At 41.2% G+C, this 18433-nt stretch overlaps 4 protein-coding genes across 4 annotated transcripts; all 4 read left to right on the forward strand.

The window, feature by feature from the left end:
* Window positions 1-1124: 1124 nt before the first annotated feature.
* On the forward strand, window positions 1125-3479 carry LOC306701798 (protocadherin gamma-A3-like; the record flags this gene model as incomplete). Its single annotated transcript, XM_079167210.1, has 1 exon — window positions 1125-3479. One exon carries the CDS (start codon window positions 1125-1127, stop codon window positions 3477-3479), a length of 2355 nt encoding a protein of 784 aa, XP_079023336.1.
* A 991-nt stretch (window positions 3480-4470) lies between these two features.
* Window positions 4471-6918, forward strand: LOC306701787 (protocadherin gamma-A10-like; the record flags this gene model as incomplete). Its single annotated transcript, XM_079167200.1, has 1 exon — window positions 4471-6918. The coding sequence occupies one exon, from the start codon at window positions 4471-4473 to the stop codon at window positions 6916-6918; it is 2448 nt and encodes an 815-aa protein (XP_079023326.1).
* A 1275-nt stretch (window positions 6919-8193) lies between these two features.
* On the forward strand, window positions 8194-10548 carry LOC306701797 (protocadherin gamma-A2-like; the record flags this gene model as incomplete). The annotated part of the gene is made up of 1 exon (XM_079167209.1): window positions 8194-10548. One exon carries the CDS (start codon window positions 8194-8196, stop codon window positions 10546-10548), a length of 2355 nt encoding a protein of 784 aa, XP_079023335.1.
* A 1172-nt stretch (window positions 10549-11720) lies between these two features.
* LOC306702610 (protocadherin gamma-A3-like) lies at window positions 11721-17459 on the forward strand (the record flags this gene model as incomplete). The annotated part of the gene is made up of 3 exons (XM_079168250.1): window positions 11721-11972; window positions 12930-13008; window positions 16438-17459. 3 exons carry the CDS (start codon window positions 11721-11723, stop codon window positions 17457-17459), a joined length of 1353 nt encoding a protein of 450 aa, XP_079024376.1.
* Window positions 17460-18433: the final 974 nt, after the last annotated feature.

An 18433-nucleotide genomic window follows, 5' to 3' on the forward strand; every position in this document is an offset into this window, starting at 1 on the left:
AATACACCTTTGGAAAGCATTGACTGACTCTTTTGTAACTATACTGCCTTAATGCGTTTCTGGCAAGATAATACTTCATTATTAATGTTCAAACTTCACGTGTCTGCCCAACGTTTATTGTCACAGTTATGATTGTGTGCTTTAGACAGTATTTCCTCTTAGCAAGGAAGGATGCTGCTAGTATTGTTAATGTGAGGCATGAAGGCAACAGGAAAAGTTGAAGAATACAGTCTCAGTAAATTGATTGGAATATCAATGCTGAACAATGCAGAACTTGGATCCCCCATTATTTCGTTTCACCATATTGTAGTGACTAGCCATCTTTCTGCATGTTTTGTTGATGACGGCTTATATTGCGATTTGACATTTCCTAATACAGGATTATTGGGCATCAGTGTATTTTAGAGGAGAGTGCTTAACTTCCATATCAGTCTTGATAAAACTTGACAAACCGTTGAATCATAGGTACTCTTCTATGGTTTTAGGGGTTTCCCGTAAAGATAATACATTTATTAATTTTTTAATATTTTTTTCTATATGACTGAGTGCGCTGTAGTCGAATTATTTCAGTATCAGATTTCATGTCCAAATCTGTTTTGACAAGTGCTTTGTGTTTTGATTTCATACAGAATCTGACAAAAATACATTATGTTAAGCTGAATGTGTTTTAATTTACAAATACTATATGTAAAGACACTCCAGTGTGTTTTCCACAATAGATTTGTTCAGTTCGTGTGCTTCAGAAGTATGTCTTATTTGATGTTCAGCTCTTAGACTCTAAGGGACGCTGTTGGTCAGTAAAATATTTTCTATGTTGTGTCGTCATTCAATCCATCCTCCAACTGACTATACAGTGAAGAAGGCTCTCTGTGTTCTGTCAAGGTTTAGGGCACGTAGGAGAGAACATGGTCTCACAGACTTGCTTGTAAAGGTTGAAGACGTGTTTAGTTCTAACGGATATATCAGAACCAGCTTCACCGTCATATCAATCGGATACAGATTTTTTTTAATTCTTTCTTGCCACGATGGTAACTGGGGGATCTCTCACATGCGCAAAATGGCGATTGTTTTATGGATTACGACGTCAAATAGGACTGCTCATGTTGCTGTTTCATGCGGTTAACATGGTAGGTGGTCAGATTCGTTATTCTATACCAGAGGAGATGAAGAAAGGCTCCGTGATTGGTAATGTAGCGCAAGATCTTGGTTTAGATCTGAAGAGGCTCCGTTCTGGGCGGGCCCGTATCGTGACCGGAGAAAACATTCACTACACCGAGCTGAAGACAGACAAAGGGATTCTAGTCGTGAATGAGAGAATAGACCGGGAGCAGCTTTGCGGAGACGTAACTCCCTGTAGCTTCAGCTTTGAGGTGATTTTAGAAAACCCAATGGAACTTCACAGAATAACTGTTGAGGTTTTAGACATAAATGACCACGCTCCCGTCTTCCCAAATAAAGATAAGCCTATCAGCCTTGAAATTGGTGAATCAGCTGCAGTTGGAGTGCAGTTTCCACTGCAGAGTGCAGAGGATCTAGATGTGGGGCAAAACGCGTTGCAAGACTATGTTTTGTCGCCGAACGAAAATTTTATATTGAAGCAACATGCAAATCCAGATGGAAGTAAATATGTTGAAATGGTGCTCCAAAAGCCTTTAGACAGAGAGCAACATCCTCATCTGTCTTTAAAACTGATCGCAGTTGACGGAGGAACACCACAGAGATCAGGTACAGTAAATATAGATGTCACTGTGTTGGATGCCAACGACAATGTTCCAGTATTTAACCAATCGGTGTATAAAGCATCTGTGATGGAAAACACAATGAAAGGCACGAGTGTTATTACTGTAAATGCCACGGACGCCGACAGTGGTTTAAATGGAGTTATTACCTACAGTTTGTCTAAGACGAAAGGAAATGCAGGGAATGTATTCAATATTGATGAAAACACAGGCACAGTTTCTGTTTCTGGTCAGATAGATTATGAAAAAGACAGAAAATACGAGGTGAGAGTTGAGGCAAAGGATCAGGGTGGCCTAACCGGGACGAGTAAAATTACAATAGATGTTTTTGATGTCAACGACAATGCCCCAGTTATAAACATTATGTCATTTTCTAGCCCCGTATCTGAGGATGCACGTCCTGGTACAACAATTGCTATAATGAACATAAAAGACGCAGATTCTGAGAATAATGGACAAATAAAATGTTCTATAGATGGCAAACTTCCCTTTAAGATCGAATCATCTCTAACAAACTATTATAATTTAATCACAGATCAACATTTTGATAGAGAATCCGTCTCAGAATATAATATAACAATAACAGCCACTGATGTGGGGTCTCCCCCACTTTCTAGCTCAACAAAGTTACATCTTAAAATCTCTGACGTAAACGACAACGCACCTTTATTTAATAAAAATAGCTATTCTGCTTACATCACAGAGAATAATTCCCCTGGAATTTCCATCTTTGCTGTCAGCGCGCGAGACTCTGATTGGAATCAAAACGCTAGAATATCGTATATTTTAGAGGACACGCAAGTCGGCGGTAGTCCAGTCTCTACTTATGTGTCTTTAAACTCTGAAACTGGAGTTCTTAGCGCGGTTCGTTCTTTTGATTATGAACAAATTAAACAGCTTCAGCTAGTCGTCAAAGCGCAGGATGGAGGCTCCCCTCCACTCAGTAGCAACGTGACTGTGAAAGTAATGATCCAGGATCAGAACGACAACCCTCCTCAGGTTCTGTACCCAGTCCAGACTGGTGGTTCTCTGGTGGCTGAAATGGTGCCTCGTTCAGCAGATGTGGGCTATCTGGTCACTAAAGTGGTGGCTGTTGATGTGGACTCTGGACAGAATGCCTGGCTCTCCTATAAACTGCAGAAAGCCACAGACAGGGCGCTGTTTGAAGTTGGCATACAGAATGGAGAAATAAGAACTATCCGCCAAGTCACTGATAAAGATGCTGTGAAACAAAGACTGACTGTTATAGTGGAGGACAACGGGCAGCCCTCTCGTTCAGCTACAGTCATTGTTAACGTGGCGGTGGCGGACAGCTTCCCTGAAGTGCTGTCTGAGTTCACTGACTTTACACAAGACAAGGAGTACAACGACAACCTGACTTTCTACTTAGTGTTGGCTTTGGCTGTAGTTTCCTTCCTCTTCATCACGTGTTTAGTGGTTATTATATCAGTGAAGATCTACAGATGGAGACAGTCTCGTGTCCTGTGTCACTCAAATCTCCCTGTGATTCCGTATTATCCACCACGTTACTCAGACACTTTGGGGACAGGGACTCTCCAACACGTGTACAACTACGAGGTGTGCAGGACGACTGACTCCAGAAAGAGTGACTGTAAGTTCGGCAGAGCCGGTAGTCAGAACGTGCTGATAATGGACCCCAGTTCTACAGGAACGATGCAGCGGATACAGAGTGAGAAGAGCATCCTGGACGAACCAGACTCTCCTTTAGAGGTTAGTTAATTAATGTAGCTTCCTTTCTGTGCTGTTATTTATCGTTCTGTGTTACATTGATAGTGAAGTGCTGCCACTGTGCTGTCCTATCCAGCGCCATGGACAGCACCTGCCTTTTTGCAGCACTTGATAAGAATACTGATGTATTGATATTCAACTTATACTACCCGACATTAGAAGTTAATGAAATGGTGTGCTTTGTTTCACACGCACATTACTTTTGACGTATTGCATGTTGTACTAACGCAAATTGTATCTTGATAGTTTTTGAATATACTTGTACTTTTTAGGTGTTTTCTGGGGTCTCTTAATAATATCACACTCGTGATTGTTGGAAAAAAAAGGTTGTCATCTGATATCAATCGGTAGGACAGTAAAAAAAAAAGGCTCCTTTCACTGCTCTCCTTGAACATCAACTACCACGCCCCTTTTTTGTGGTGTTTCCCTACTTTCCTACATCTTGATAGAAATGTAGTAGTTTTTGCTTTTGTTCATTTGTATGATGCAATGCTGTTTTTGTTCAGATATTTGCATTTTTTATTGCGAATTGCATAAGACCAGAATCATGCTGATATCCACGGTGATAGTACTTTGTATATTAATACTTCTTTTGATGAGTACCTAGGTTTAATATTTTTTGATAATTCTTTTAGTACGCACCAATCAAATGTATTTAACCTCTTAATATTTCCAGACTTGCGGTAGTGCTGATGTTGGACTCTAAGCGACGCTGTTGGTCAATCCAACATAATCTGTAAAACATTACCACACAGTCCCCTCCCTTACCACATTGGTTTATGAGAGAAAAATAGGCCGTGTGCATTATGTGGGCTGACATTCGAGGAAAGCAGACTTGCATTCATTAATATCTCTATTCAGACATCGAGTAAATTGAAAAGTCAACATCGTTTACTTCAGATTTACCATAAGTGTTTTTCTTTTTCAAAATACGTTTTACGCTTGGATCGTTAAAGCTTTTTTTTTACATATTTCTTTTGAAATGGCATGTGGAATACCAACCTACTCCCGGTGCGTAACATGGCGCTTTGGCTGCGAACACTATTGGAAGCTTCTGTTGTTCTTTTTGTATCTCAACCATTTGGTCAGCGGACATATCCGATATTCAATCCCGGAGGAGATGAAGAAAGGCTCCCTAATCGGTAATGTAGCTCAGGACATTGGTTTGGATCTAAAAAGGCTCCGTTCTGGTCGGGCCCGTATCGTGACCGGAGAGAGCATCCAGTACACCGAGCTGAAAACAGACAAAGGGATTTTAGTGGTGAAAGAGAGAATAGACCGAGAGCAGCTTTGCGGAGACGTGACCCCGTGTAGTTTCAGCTTTGAAGTAATTTTAGAAAACCCAATGGAGTTACATCAAATAACTGTTGAAATAACAGACATAAATGATCATTCTCCCACGTTCAAAAGAGACACCATCCATTTTGAAATTAGCGAATCAGCTATTACTGGTGGTCGTTTTCCTTTGACGAGTGCAGAAGACCCAGATGTGGGCGTCAATGGACTCAGAGAATACTTTCTTACCGAGAATGAGAATTTTATTTTGAAACAAAACTCTAATGCAGATGGAAAGAAATATGCAGAGATGGTGCTTCAGAAGCCATTAGACAGAGAGACGAACCCTAATCTGTCTCTAAAGCTAATAGCTGTAGACGGTGGAGCTCCGCAGAGATCTGGTACAGTAAATATAGATATCACTGTTCTTGATGCCAATGATAATGCGCCTCTATTTAATCAATCTGTGTACAAAGCTACCGTCATGGAAAACTCTCCTAAAGATACTTACGTTACCACTGTTAATGCGAGTGACGCAGATTTTGGGTCAAATAGTATCGTAACGTATTATTTTTCAGATCGTAACAGTGGTATCAACAATTTGTTTACAGTCGATGAAAAAACTGGCATCATTTCAATAACAGGTTTAATTGATTACGAAAAAGACAAAAAGTATGAGCTTAGAATCGAGGCAAAAGATCAGGGAGGTTTGACAGATTCAAGCAAAGTCGTAATTGAAGTAACTGATGTAAATGACAACGCCCCTACGATTAATGTGATGTCATTCACTAGTCCTGTGTCAGAAGACTCTCCTGCTGGTACAACTATTGGCATTATAAACATAAAAGACCTCGATTCAGCTGATAACGGAAAAGTAAACTGTAAAATAGAACAAAATGCACCTTTCAAGATTACATCTAATTTAAGAAATTACTATACTTTGGTAACAGACACTGCATTAGATCGTGAAACTGTTTCAGAGTTTAACATCACTGTTGTTGCGACAGATGCAGGAATGCCTCCTTTCTCAACTAAAAGAACCTTTTATTTAAAGGTCTCTGATGTGAACGATAATGCTCCATTATTTTCAGAAAGTCTTTACAATGCGTTTATTGCAGAGAATAACTCTCCAGGGGTTTCCCTTCATACTGTTAGGGCTAAAGATCCTGATGAAATCCAGAACGCCCGTGTATCTTATATTCTGGAAGATGCTTATATCGGTGGGTCTCGACTTTCAGAATATATTTCTATAAATGCAGAAAGTGGAGTATTACACGCGGTGCGCTCATTTGATTATGAGCAAATCAAACAGCTGCTTTTCGTCGTCAAAGCGCAGGATGGAGGCTCCCCTCCACTCAGTAGCAATGTGACTGTGAAATTAATGATCCAGGACCAGAACGACAACCCTCCTCAGATTCTTTACCCAGTCCAGACTGGAGGCTCTCTGGTGGCTGAAATGGTGCCTCGTTCAGCAGATGTGGGCTATCTGGTCACTAAAGTGGTGGCTGTTGATGTGGACTCTGGACAGAATGCCTGGCTCTCCTATAAACTGCAGAAAGCCACAGACAGGGCGCTGTTTGAAGTGGGCTTACAGAATGGAGAAATAAGGACTATCCGCCAAGTCACCGATAAAGATGCTGTGAAACAAAGACTGACTGTTATAGTGGAGGACAACGGGCAGCCCTCTCGTTCAGCTACAGTCATTGTTAACGTGGCGGTGGCGGACAGCTTCCCTGAAGTGCTGTCTGAGTTCACTGACTTTACACAAGACAAGGAGTACAATGACAACCTCACCTTCTACTTAGTGTTGGCTTTGGCTGTAGTTTCCTTCCTCTTCATCACGTGTTTAGTGGTTATTATATCAGTGAAGATCTACAGATGGAGACAGTCCCGCGTCATGTATCACTCCAATCTCCCTGTGATTCCGTATTATCCACCACGTTACTCAGACACTTTGGGGACAGGGACTCTCCAACACGTGTACAACTACGAGGTGTGCAGGACGACTGACTCCAGAAAGAGTGACTGTAAATTCGGTATAGCTGGTAGTCAGAACGTGCTGATAATGGACCCCAGTTCTACAGGAACGATGCAGCGGATACAGAGTGAGAAGAGCATCCTGGATGAACCAGACTCTCCTCTAGAGGTGAGTTAAATATTTTAGCTGCGTTTGTTTACCCCGATGTCCTCTATTGTATTTAGTTGCATTAATACAAACCGTTGCATGCCATGCTGTCACTTTAAGCACCATGGACAGCATCTTTTTTGGCATTTCATTTTTTAAATGCTGCTTTTTGGTGAAGTTGTCATAAATACACCTTTGGAAAGCATTGATTGACTGTCTTTTGTAACTATACTGCCTTAATGCGTTTAGGCAAGATAATACTTCATTATTAATGTTCATACTTCACGTGTCTGCCCAACGTTTATTGTCAGTTATGATTGTGTTCTTTACAGTATTTCCTCTTGGCAAGGTAGGATGCTGTTAGTATTGTTAATGTGAGGCATGAAGGCAACAGGAAAAGTTGATACAGTCTCAGTAAATTGATTGGAATATCAATGCTGAACAATGCAGAACCTGGATCCCCCACATTCTTTCTTTTCACCATATTGAAGTGACTAGCCATCTTTCTGCATGTTTTGCTGATGACGGCTTATATTGCCATTAGACATTTCCTAAGACAGGATTGTTGGGCATCAGTGTATTTTAGAGGAGAGTGCTTAACTTCTGTATCAGTCTTGATAAAACTTGACAAACCGTTGAAAAGGGACTCTTGTATGGTTTTAGGGGTTTCCCGTAAAGATAATACACTTATTAATTCCGTTTTCAATATTTTTTTCTGTTTGACTGAGTGCGCTGTAGTCAAATTATTCCAGTATCAGATTTCATGTCCAAATCTGTTTTGACAAGTGCTTTGTGTTTTGATTTCAAACAGAATCTGACAAAATACATTATGTTGAGCTGAATGTGTTTTCATTTACGAAAACTATATGTAAAGACACTCCAGTGTGATTTCCACATTAGATTTGTTCAGTTCGTGTGCTTCAGAAGTATGTCTTATTTGATGTTCAGCTCTTAGACTCTAAGGGACGCTGTTGGTCAGTAAAATATTTTCTATGTTGTGTCGTCATTCAATCCATCCTCCAACTGACTATACAGTGAAGAAGGCTCTCTGTGTTCTGTCGAGGTTTAGGGCACGTACGAGAGAACATGGTCTCACAGACTTGCTTGTAAAGGTTGAAGACGTGTTTAGTTCTAACGGATATATCAGAACCAGCTTCACCGTCATATCAATCGGATACAGATTTTTTTTAATTCTTTCTTGCCACGATGGTAACTGGGGGATCTCTCACATGCGCAAGATGGCGATTGTTTTATGGATTACGACGTCAAATAGGACTGCTCATGTTGCTGTTTCATGCGGTTAACATGGTAGGTGGTCAGATTCGTTATTCTATACCAGAGGAGATGAAGAAAGGCTCCGTGATTGGTAATGTAGCGCAAGATCTTGGTTTAGATCTGAAGAGGCTCCGTTTTGGGCGGGCCCGTATCGTGACCGGAGAAAACATTCACTACACCGAGCTGAAGACAGACAAAGGGATTCTAGTCGTGAACGAGAGAATAGACCGGGAGCAGCTTTGCGGAGACGTAACTCCCTGTAGCTTCAGCTTTGAGGTGATTTTAGAAAACCCAATGGAACTTCACAGAATAACTGTTGAGGTTTTAGACATAAATGATCACGCTCCCGTCTTCCCAAATAAAGATAAGCCTATCAGCCTTGAAATCAGTGAATCAGCTACAGTTGGAGTGCAGTTTCCACTGCAGAGTGCAGAGGATCTAGATGTGGGGCAAAACGCGTTGCAAGATTATGTTTTGTCGCCAAACGAACATTTTATATTGAAGCAACATGCAAATCCAGATGGAAGTAAATATGTTGAAATGGTGCTCCAAAAGCCTTTAGACAGAGAGCGACATCCTCATCTGTCTTTAAAACTGATCGCAGTTGACGGAGGAACACCACAGAGATCAGGTACAGTAAATATAGATGTCACTGTGTTGGATGCCAACGACAATGTTCCGGTATTTAACCAATCGGTGTATAAAGCATCTGTGATGGAAAACACAATGAAAGGCACGAGTGTTATTACTGTAAATGCCACGGACGCTGACAGTGGTTTATATGGATTCATTACCTACAGTTTGTCTAAGACGAAAGGAAATGCAGGGAATGTATTCAATATTGATGAAAACACAGGCACAGTTTCTGTTTCTGGTCAGATAGATTATGAAAAAGACAGAAAATACGAGGTGAGAGTTGAGGCAAAGGATCAGGGTGGCCTAACCGGGACGAGTAAAATTACAATAGATGTTTTTGATGTCAACGACAATGCCCCAGTTATAAACATTATGTCATTTTCTAGCCCCGTATCTGAGGATGCACGTCCTGGTACAACAATTGCTATAATGAACATAAAAGATGCAGATTCTGAGAGTAATGGACAAATAAAATGTTCTATAGATGGCAAACTTCCCTTTAAGATCGAATCATCTCTAACAAACTATTACAATTTAATCACAGATCAACATTTTGATAGAGAATCCGTCTCAGAATATAATATAACAATAACAGCTACTGATTTGGGTTCTCCTCCACTTTCTAGTTCAACAAAGTTACATCTTAAAATTTCTGACGTAAACGACAACGCACCTTTATTCAATAAAAACAGCTATTCTGCTTACATCACAGAGAATAATTCCCCTGGAATTTCCATATTTGCTGTAAGCGCGCAAGACTCTGATTGGAATCAAAACGCTAGAATCTCGTATATTTTAGAGGACACACAAGTCAGTGGTAGTCCAGTCTCTACGTATGTGTCTTTAAACTCTGAAACTGGAGTTCTTAGCGCGGTTCGTTCTTTTGATTATGAACAAATTAAACAGCTTCAGCTAGTAGTCAAAGCGCAGGATGGAGGCTCCCCTCCACTCAGTAGCAACGTGACTGTGAAAGTAATGATCCAGGACCAGAACGACAATCCTCCTCAGGTTCTGTACCCAGTCCAGACTGGTGGCTCTCTGGTGGCTGAAATGGTGCCTCGTTCAGCAGATGTGGGCTATCTGGTCACTAAAGTGGTGGCTGTTGATGTGGACTCTGGACAGAATGCCTGGCTCTCCTATAAACTGCAGAAAGCCACAGACAGGGCGCTGTTTGAAGTGGGCTTACAGAATGGAGAAATAAGAACTATCCGCCAAGTCACTGATAAAGATGCTGTGAAACAAAGACTGACTGTTATAGTGGAGGACAACGGGCAGCCCTCTCGTTCAGCTACAGTCATTGCTAACGTGGCGGTGGCGGACAGCTTCCCTGAAGTGCTGTCTGAGTTCACTGACTTTACACAAGACAAGGAGTACAACGACAACCTGACTTTCTACTTAGTGTTGGCGTTGGCTGTAGTTTCCTTCCTCTTCATCACGTGTTTAGTGGTTATTATATCAGTGAAGATCTACAGATGGAGACAGTCTCGCGTCCTGTGTCACTCCAATCTCCCTGTGATTCCGTATTATCCACCACGTTACTCAGACACTTTGGGGACAGGGACTCTCCAACACGTGTACAACTACGAGGTGTGCAGGACGACTGACTCCAGAAAGAGTGACTGTAAATTCGGCATAGCTGGTAGTCAGAACGTGCTGATAATGGACCCCAGTTCTACAGGAACGATGCAGCGGATACAGAGTGAGAAGAGCATCCTGGATGAACCAGACTCTCCTCTGGAGGTGAGATAATCGTTTTCCCCGTCTGTTTCTGTATGCGTTTCTCTCTTTATATTTCTTTCTTCCTATTGATAGAGAGCAGCTGAACACTTTAGCTTTCAGCACCATGGACAGCATCCTAGTTACCTTGGCTCATTTGAGAACTCTACTTTTGCAAACGTCTTTGCATATATGTAGCAGCTTTTAAACCTTATTCCGTGGAAATTATATTTATATGCGCGTTTATTTGGCATTTACAAAACACCATAGGAATGTTGTTGATCCATGAATCAATAAATCTTAATTCTGAATATGTTAATTTTTCGCTACTGGGGATTACAGGTGATTGAACCAGCCTCCATATATGTATTATACCCTTCAATCAAGTGAGTTGTTTTAATACAAGGGCCAGTGATGTAATTTCAGAATAAGAGCATTGGTATTTATTTTCAGGCTGTAGAGCTTCTGTGGAACTTAAGTTAAAAGGTAGTTGTTCAATTCCTGAAATTGGACTGTGATGTACAGTCTCTGAGGGCAATTTAATTCTCCACGGATACCCTCAAACCCCCCCCCCCCCCCCCCCCCCCCCATTTATTTGCTCTCATATTAACTGGGATAGTCTGTACTGAATTGCATCATACATGATCAATACCCCGGTGAACTGTTGACTTTTCTCTCGAGTTGTTTTTGCTCTATGATAGTATTACTTATCTCTGTAATGGGAATTGTCGGTATCTTTTTATCATGGATATTGTATTTGAATAATTTTCCATCCTGATGTTGATAGTCATTGACTGGACTCTAAGGGACGCTGTTGGTCAAGGAAAAACAAATCTGAGCAAATGTTTTAGGCGGTGCCTTTGTGCTCTGTGGAGAGTCGGTATATGCTTTAGTCAATGGCGTTGAGGTGGGCGCAGACAGACTGCTGTTTCATATTCAACAGCACGAGAGAAAGGAAGCTTGGAATACAGATCGTTCGATACACTAACGTGAATTGCGTTGCTGTTCACACTTAGGTTTTCTAAGATAAGTGTTTGGATGTTATAATTTCATTTCGTTTATTTGATAACATGGATTGGGTAAATTATGACTACCGGCCTCTGAGATGGCGTTTGTGCTACAGACTTACGTCGCAAATCGTTTTGTTTTGCCTTTTTCTCAGTCATATTGCCAGTGGTCAAATACGTTATTCAATCCCAGAAGAGATGAAGAAGGGATCCCTCATTGGTAATGTCGCATTGGATCTTGGAATTGATATGCAGAGGCTCCGTTCTGGTCGGGCCCGTATCGTGACCGGAGAAAGCATCCAGTACACCGAGCTGAAGACAGACAAAGGGACGCTGGTCGTGAATGAGAGAATAGACCGAGAGCAGCTTTGTGGAGACGTCACTCCGTGCAGCTTCAGCTTTGATCTAATTTTAGAAAACCCGATGGAACTGCACCACGTTACGGTCGAAGTATTGGACATTAATGATAACTCACCTTCTTTTCATCAGAACGAAATGCAATTGACGATTGGAGAATCAGCCGCACCGGGAGCACGTTTTGTTTTGCCTACAGCCAATGATCCTGATGTAGGAGCCAACGGGCTCCAGGACTATAATTTATCTCCAAATGACAATTTTATTTTAAAAAAACATTTAAATTCTGACGGAAGTAAATATGCGGAAATGGTACTTGAGAAACCACTGGATAGAGAGCGATATCCAAGTATGTCCCTAAAGCTGATAGCAGTGGACGGTGGGACGCCACAGAAATCTGGTATAGTAAATATAGATATCACTGTCCTAGATGCTAACGATAATTCTCCTATTTTTAATCAGTCAGTATATAAGGCCAATGTAATGGAAAATGCTGCAAGAGGTTCCTATATCATCACTGTAAATGCTACTGACGCAGATAGTGGATCCAATGGGTTGATCTGTTATGCTATTTCCAAAATGCAAGGCAGTATTGACAGCATATTTGAAATGAATAAGACAACGGGTGTGATATTTCTCTCAGGGCAGGTTGACTATGAAAAAGCAAAGAAATATGAAATACGCATTGAAGCCACCGACCAAGGAGCTTTAACAGACTCGAGTAAAGTTATAGTTGAGGTGATTGATGTGAACGATAACCCTCCTATCATTAATGTGATGTCATTCACTAGTCCTGTGTCAGAAGATTCCCCTCCTGGTACAACTATTGGCATTATAAATGTAAAAGATCTTGATGCAGGTGATAACGGACAAGTACATTGTAGATTAGAAGAAAATGCACCTTTCAAAATTAAATCTAATTTAAGAAATTACTATACTTTGGTAACAGATACTGCATTAGATCGTGAAACTGTTCCAGAGTATAACATCACTGTTGTTGCTACAGATGCAGGAATGCCTCCTCTCTCAACTAAAAGAACCTTTTATTTAAAGGTCTCTGATGTGAACGATAATGCTCCTGTGTTCCCAAAAAGTGTTTACACTGCGGTTATTGTGGAAAACAACTCTCCAGGTGTTTCTCTTCTTACCATAAGAGCACAAGATCCTGACGAAAACCAAAACGCCCGTATATCTTATTTTCTAGATGTTAATGACGTAATCGGATCTCCACTGTCTGAATATATTTCTATAAATGCAGAAAGTGGAGTGATACATGCCCTGCGCTCATTAGATTATGAGCAAATCAAACGGCTGCCTTTTGTTGTCAAAGCGCAGGATGGAGGCTCCCCTCCACTCACTAGCAACGTGACTGTGAAAGTAATGATCCAGGATCAGAACGACAACCCTCCTCAGGTTCTGTACCCGGTCCAGACTGGTGGCTCTCTGGTGGCTGAAATGGTGCCTCGTTCAGCAGATGTGGGCTATCTGGTCACTAAAGTGGTGGCTGTTGATGTGGACTCTGGACAGAATGCCTGGCTCTCCTATAAACTGCAGAAAGCCACAGACAGGGCGCTGTTTGAAGTGGGCTTACAGAATGGAGAAATAAGAACTATCCGCCAAGTCACTGATAAAGATGCTGTGAAACAAAGACTGACTGTTATAGTGGAGGACAACGGGCAGCCCTCTCGTTCAGCTACAGTCATTGTTAACGTGGCGGTGGCGGACAGCTTCCCTGAAGTGCTGTCTGAGTTCACTGACTTTACACAAGACAAGGAGTACAATGACAACATGACTTTCTACTTAGTGTTGGCTTTGGCTGTAGTTTCATTCCTCTTCATCACGTGTTTAGTGGTTATTATATCAGTGAAGATCTACAGATGGAGACAGTCTCGCGTCATGTATCACTCCAATCTCCCTGTGATTCCGTATTATCCACCACGTTACTCAGACACTTTGGGGACAGGGACTCTCCAACACGTGTACAACTACGAGGTGTGCAGGACGACTGACTCCAGAAAGAGTGACTGTAAGTTCGGCATAGCCGGTAGTCAGAACGTGCTGATAATGGACCCCAGTTCTACAGGAACGATGCAGCGGATACAGAGTGAGAAGAGCATCCTGGATGAACCAGACTCTCCTCTAGAGGTTAGTTAATTAATGTAGCTTCCTTTCTGTGCTGTTAGTTATCATTCTGTGTTACATTGATAGTGAAGTGCTGCCACTGTGGTTGTCTATCCAGCACCATAGACAGCACCTGCCTTTTTGCAGCACTTGATAAGAATACTGATGTATTGATATTCAACTTATACTCCCCGACATTAGCAGTTAATGAAATGGTGTACTTTGTTTCACATGCACATTACTTTCACGTATTGCATGTTGTACTAACGCAAATTGTATCTTGATAGTTTTTGAATATACTTCTACTTTTTAGGTGTTTTCTGGGGTCTCTTAATAATATCACACTCGTGATTGTTGGGGGAAAAAAAGGTTTTCATCTAATATCAATTGGTAGGACAGTAAAAAAGGCTCCTTTCACTGCTCTCCTAGAACATACACTACCACGCCCCTTTTGTGTGGTGTTTCCCTACTTTCCTACATCTTGATAGAATTGTAGTAGTTTTAGCTTTTGTTCATTTCTATGATGCAATGCTGTTTTTGTTCAGATATTTGAATTTTTTATTGCGAATTGCATAAGACCAGAATCATGCTGATATCCACGGTGATACGTTGTATATTAATACTTCTTTTGCCGAGTACCTAGGTTTAATATTTTTTTGATAATTCTTTTAGTACGCACCAATCAGATTTATTTAACCTCTTAATATTTCCAGACCTGCGGTAGTGCTGATGTTGGACTCCAAGCGACGCTGTTGGTCAATCCAACATAATCTGTAAAACATTACCACACAGTCCCCTCCCTTACCACATTGGTTTATGAGAGAAAAAGAGGCCGTGTGCATTATGTGGGCTGACATTTGAGGACAACAGACTCACGTTTATTGATATCTACATCAAGAGACGATTGAGAAGTCGATTTCATATTTCTTTAGATGTGCGTTCAGTGTTTTTTTTTTTTCAGACTACGTCTCGTGCTTGGATCGTTGAAGCTTATTTTTACATTTTTGTTTTGCAATGGCATGTGGAATAGCGCCCCACTCCCGGTGCGTAACATGGCGCTCTGGCTGCCAACACTATTGGAAGCTTCTGTTGTTCTTTTTCTATCTCAACCATTTGGTCAGTGGACATATCCGATATTCAATCCCGGAGGAGATGAAGAAAGGCTCTCTTATCGGTAATGTAGCTCAGGACCTTGGTTTGGATCTGAAAAGGCTCCGTTCTGGTCGGGCCCGTATCGTGACCGGAGACAGCATCCAGTACACCGAGCTGAAAACAGACAAAGGGATGTTAGTGGTGAAAGAAAGAATAGACCGAGAGCAGCTTTGCGGAGACGTGACCCCGTGTAGTTTCAGCTTCGAGGTGATTTTAGAAAACCCAATGGAGTTACATCAAATTACAGTTGAAATAACAGACATAAATGATCATTCTCCCACGTTCAAAAGAGACACCATCCATTTTGAAATTAGCGAATCAGCTATTACTGGTGGTCGTTTTCCTTTGACGAGTGCAGAAGACCCAGATGTGGGCGTCAATGGACTCAGAGAATATTTTCTTACCGAGAATGAGAATTTTATTTTGAAACAAAACTCTAATGCAGATGGAAAGAAATACGCAGAGATGGTGCTTCAGAAACCACTAGACAGAGAGACGAACCCTAATCTGTCTCTAAAGCTAATAGCTGTAGACGGTGGAGCTCCGCAGAGATCTGGTACAGTAAATATAGAGATCACTGTTCTTGATGTCAATGATAATGCGCCTCTATTTAATCAATCTGTGTACAAAGCTACCGTCATGGAAAACTCTCCTAAAGATACTTACGTTACCACTGTTAATGCGAGTGACGCAGATTTTGGGTCAAATAGTATCGTAACGTATTATTTTTCAGATCGTAACAGTGGTATCAACAATTTGTTTACAGTCGATGAAAAAACTGGTATAATTTCAATAACAGGTTTAATTGATTACGAAAAAGACAAAAAGTATGAGCTTAGAATCGAGGCAAAAGATCAGGGAGGTTTGACAGATTCAAGCAAAGTCGTAATTGAAGTAACTGATGTAAATGACAACGCCCCTACGATTAATGTGATGTCATTCACTAGCCCTGTGTCAGAAGACTCTCCTGCTGGTACAACTATTGGCATTATAAACATAAAAGACCTCGATTCAGCTGATAACGGAAAAGTAAACTGTAAAATAGAACAAAATGCACCTTTCAAGATTACATCTAATTTAAGAAATTACTATACTTTGGTAACAGACACTGCATTAGATCGTGAAACTGTTTCAGAGTTTAACATCACTGTTGTTGCGACAGATGCAGGAATGCCTCCTTTCTCAACTAAAAGAACCTTTTATTTAAAGGTCTCTGATGTGAACGATAATGCTCCATTATTTTCAGAAACTCTTTACAATGCGTTTATTGCCGAGAATAACTCTCCAGGGGTTTCCCTTCATACTGTTAGGGCTAAAGATCCTGATGAAAACCAGAACGCCCGTGTATCTTATATTCTGGAAGATGCTTATATCGGTGGGTCTCGACTTTCAGAATATATTTCTATAAATGCAGAAAGTGGAGTGTTACACGCGGTGCGCTCATTTGATTATGAGCAAATCAAACAGCTGCTTTTCGTCGTCAAAGCGCAGGATGGAGGCTCCCCTCCACTCAGTAGCAATGTGACTGTGAAATTAATGATCCAGGACCAGAACGACAACCCTCCTCAGATTCTGTACCCAGTCCAGACTGGAGGCTCTCTGGTGGCTGAAATGGTGCCTCGTTCAGCAGATGTGGGCTATCTGGTCACTAAAGTGGTGGCTGTTGATGTGGACTCTGGACAGAATGCCTGGCTGTCCTATAAACTGCAGAAAGCCACAGACAGGGCGCTGTTTGAAGTGGGCTTACAGAATGGAGAAATAAGGACTATCCGCCAAGTCACTGATAAAGATGCTGTGAAACAAAGACTGACTGTTATAGTGGAGGACAACGGGCAGCCCTCTCGTTCAGCTACAGTCATTGTTAACGTGGCGGTGGCGGACAGCTTCCCTGAAGTGCTGTCTGAGTTCACTGACTTTACACAAGACAAGGAGTACAATGACAACCTGACCTTCTACTTAGTGTTGGCTTTGGCTGTAGTTTCCTTCCTCTTCATCACGTGTTTAGTGGTTATTATATCAGTGAAGATCTACAGATGGAGACAGTCTCGCGTCATGTATCACTCCAATCTCCCTGTGATTCCGTATTATCCACCACGTTACTCAGACACTTTGGGGACAGGAACTCTCCAACACGTGTACAACTACGAGGTGTGCAGGACGACTGACTCCAGAAAGAGTGACTGTAAATTCGGCATAGCCGGTAGCCAGAACGTGCTGATAATGGACCCCAGTTCTACAGGAACGATGCAGCGGATACAGAGTGAGAAGAGCATCCTGGATGAACCAGACTCTCCTCTAGAGGTTAGTTAAACAATGCATCTTTGTGTCCTTGCCTTTATTTCTCCATCCGTGTATAGTTACATTGATCCTGAACTCTCTCACTGTATACCCTTTACTTCAGAACCATGGACAGCATCTTACTTTGCACTAGGAATACTATTCATGACTTCAAAAATAGTTTGTCCTTTATTCTAAGCCTTTCATATACTATTTAATTGTGTCACACACGCATTGCTTTGACTTATTGGCATGTTGAGTTAACGCAATTTGATATCTTGTTAGTTTTTGAATGTGTTTGTGCATAGTGAGTGATCTCCGGTGTCTTCATTTTTATTATGTCGTGATTGTTGAAAGTAGTTGTTTTCATCTGAGATAAATTTGTATGCTGACAGGAAAGCGTGCCTCTTTCACTGTACATATCTGGCAGAGATTTACCAAACACCTTGCATTATCTTTCCTTGCGCTTCCCCGAGTAATGATAAAGTTGTTGTTTTATTACGTTTTTGTTAATATGTGTGACGTTCATAGCAATGCTCTATATACACTCATACCTGTTTTTAGAGTCATTTAGGAACGGATTCATTCTAAAACTCATTGTAAAATATGTTTGGAGTATGATGTTCTTGATCTTTTGCAGAATATTGTGGTGACATTTATTCGTAGACTATTTTAATTATCCACCGATTAATTGAATAACCCACTTGATATTTTCAAGAATCATTTTATGTTGCATGGTGGTACAGATTTTGGACTCTAAGCGACGCTGTTGGTCAATCCAACATAATCTGCAAAACAATACCACACAGTCCCCTCCCTAACCACATTGGTTTATGAGAGAAAAAGAGGCTGTGTGCATTATGTGAGCTGACATTTGAGGACAACAGACTCAAGTTAATTGATATCTACATCAAGAGACGATTGAGAAGTCGATTTCATATTTCTTTAGATGTGCGTTAAGTGTTTATTTTTTTCAGAATACGTCTCGTGCTTGGATCGTTGAAGCT

This window comes from Pholis gunnellus (assembly GCF_910591455.1).
Source record: "Pholis gunnellus genome assembly, chromosome: 10".
In the NCBI taxonomy this organism is placed as follows: Eukaryota; Metazoa; Chordata; class Actinopteri; order Perciformes; family Pholidae; genus Pholis; species Pholis gunnellus.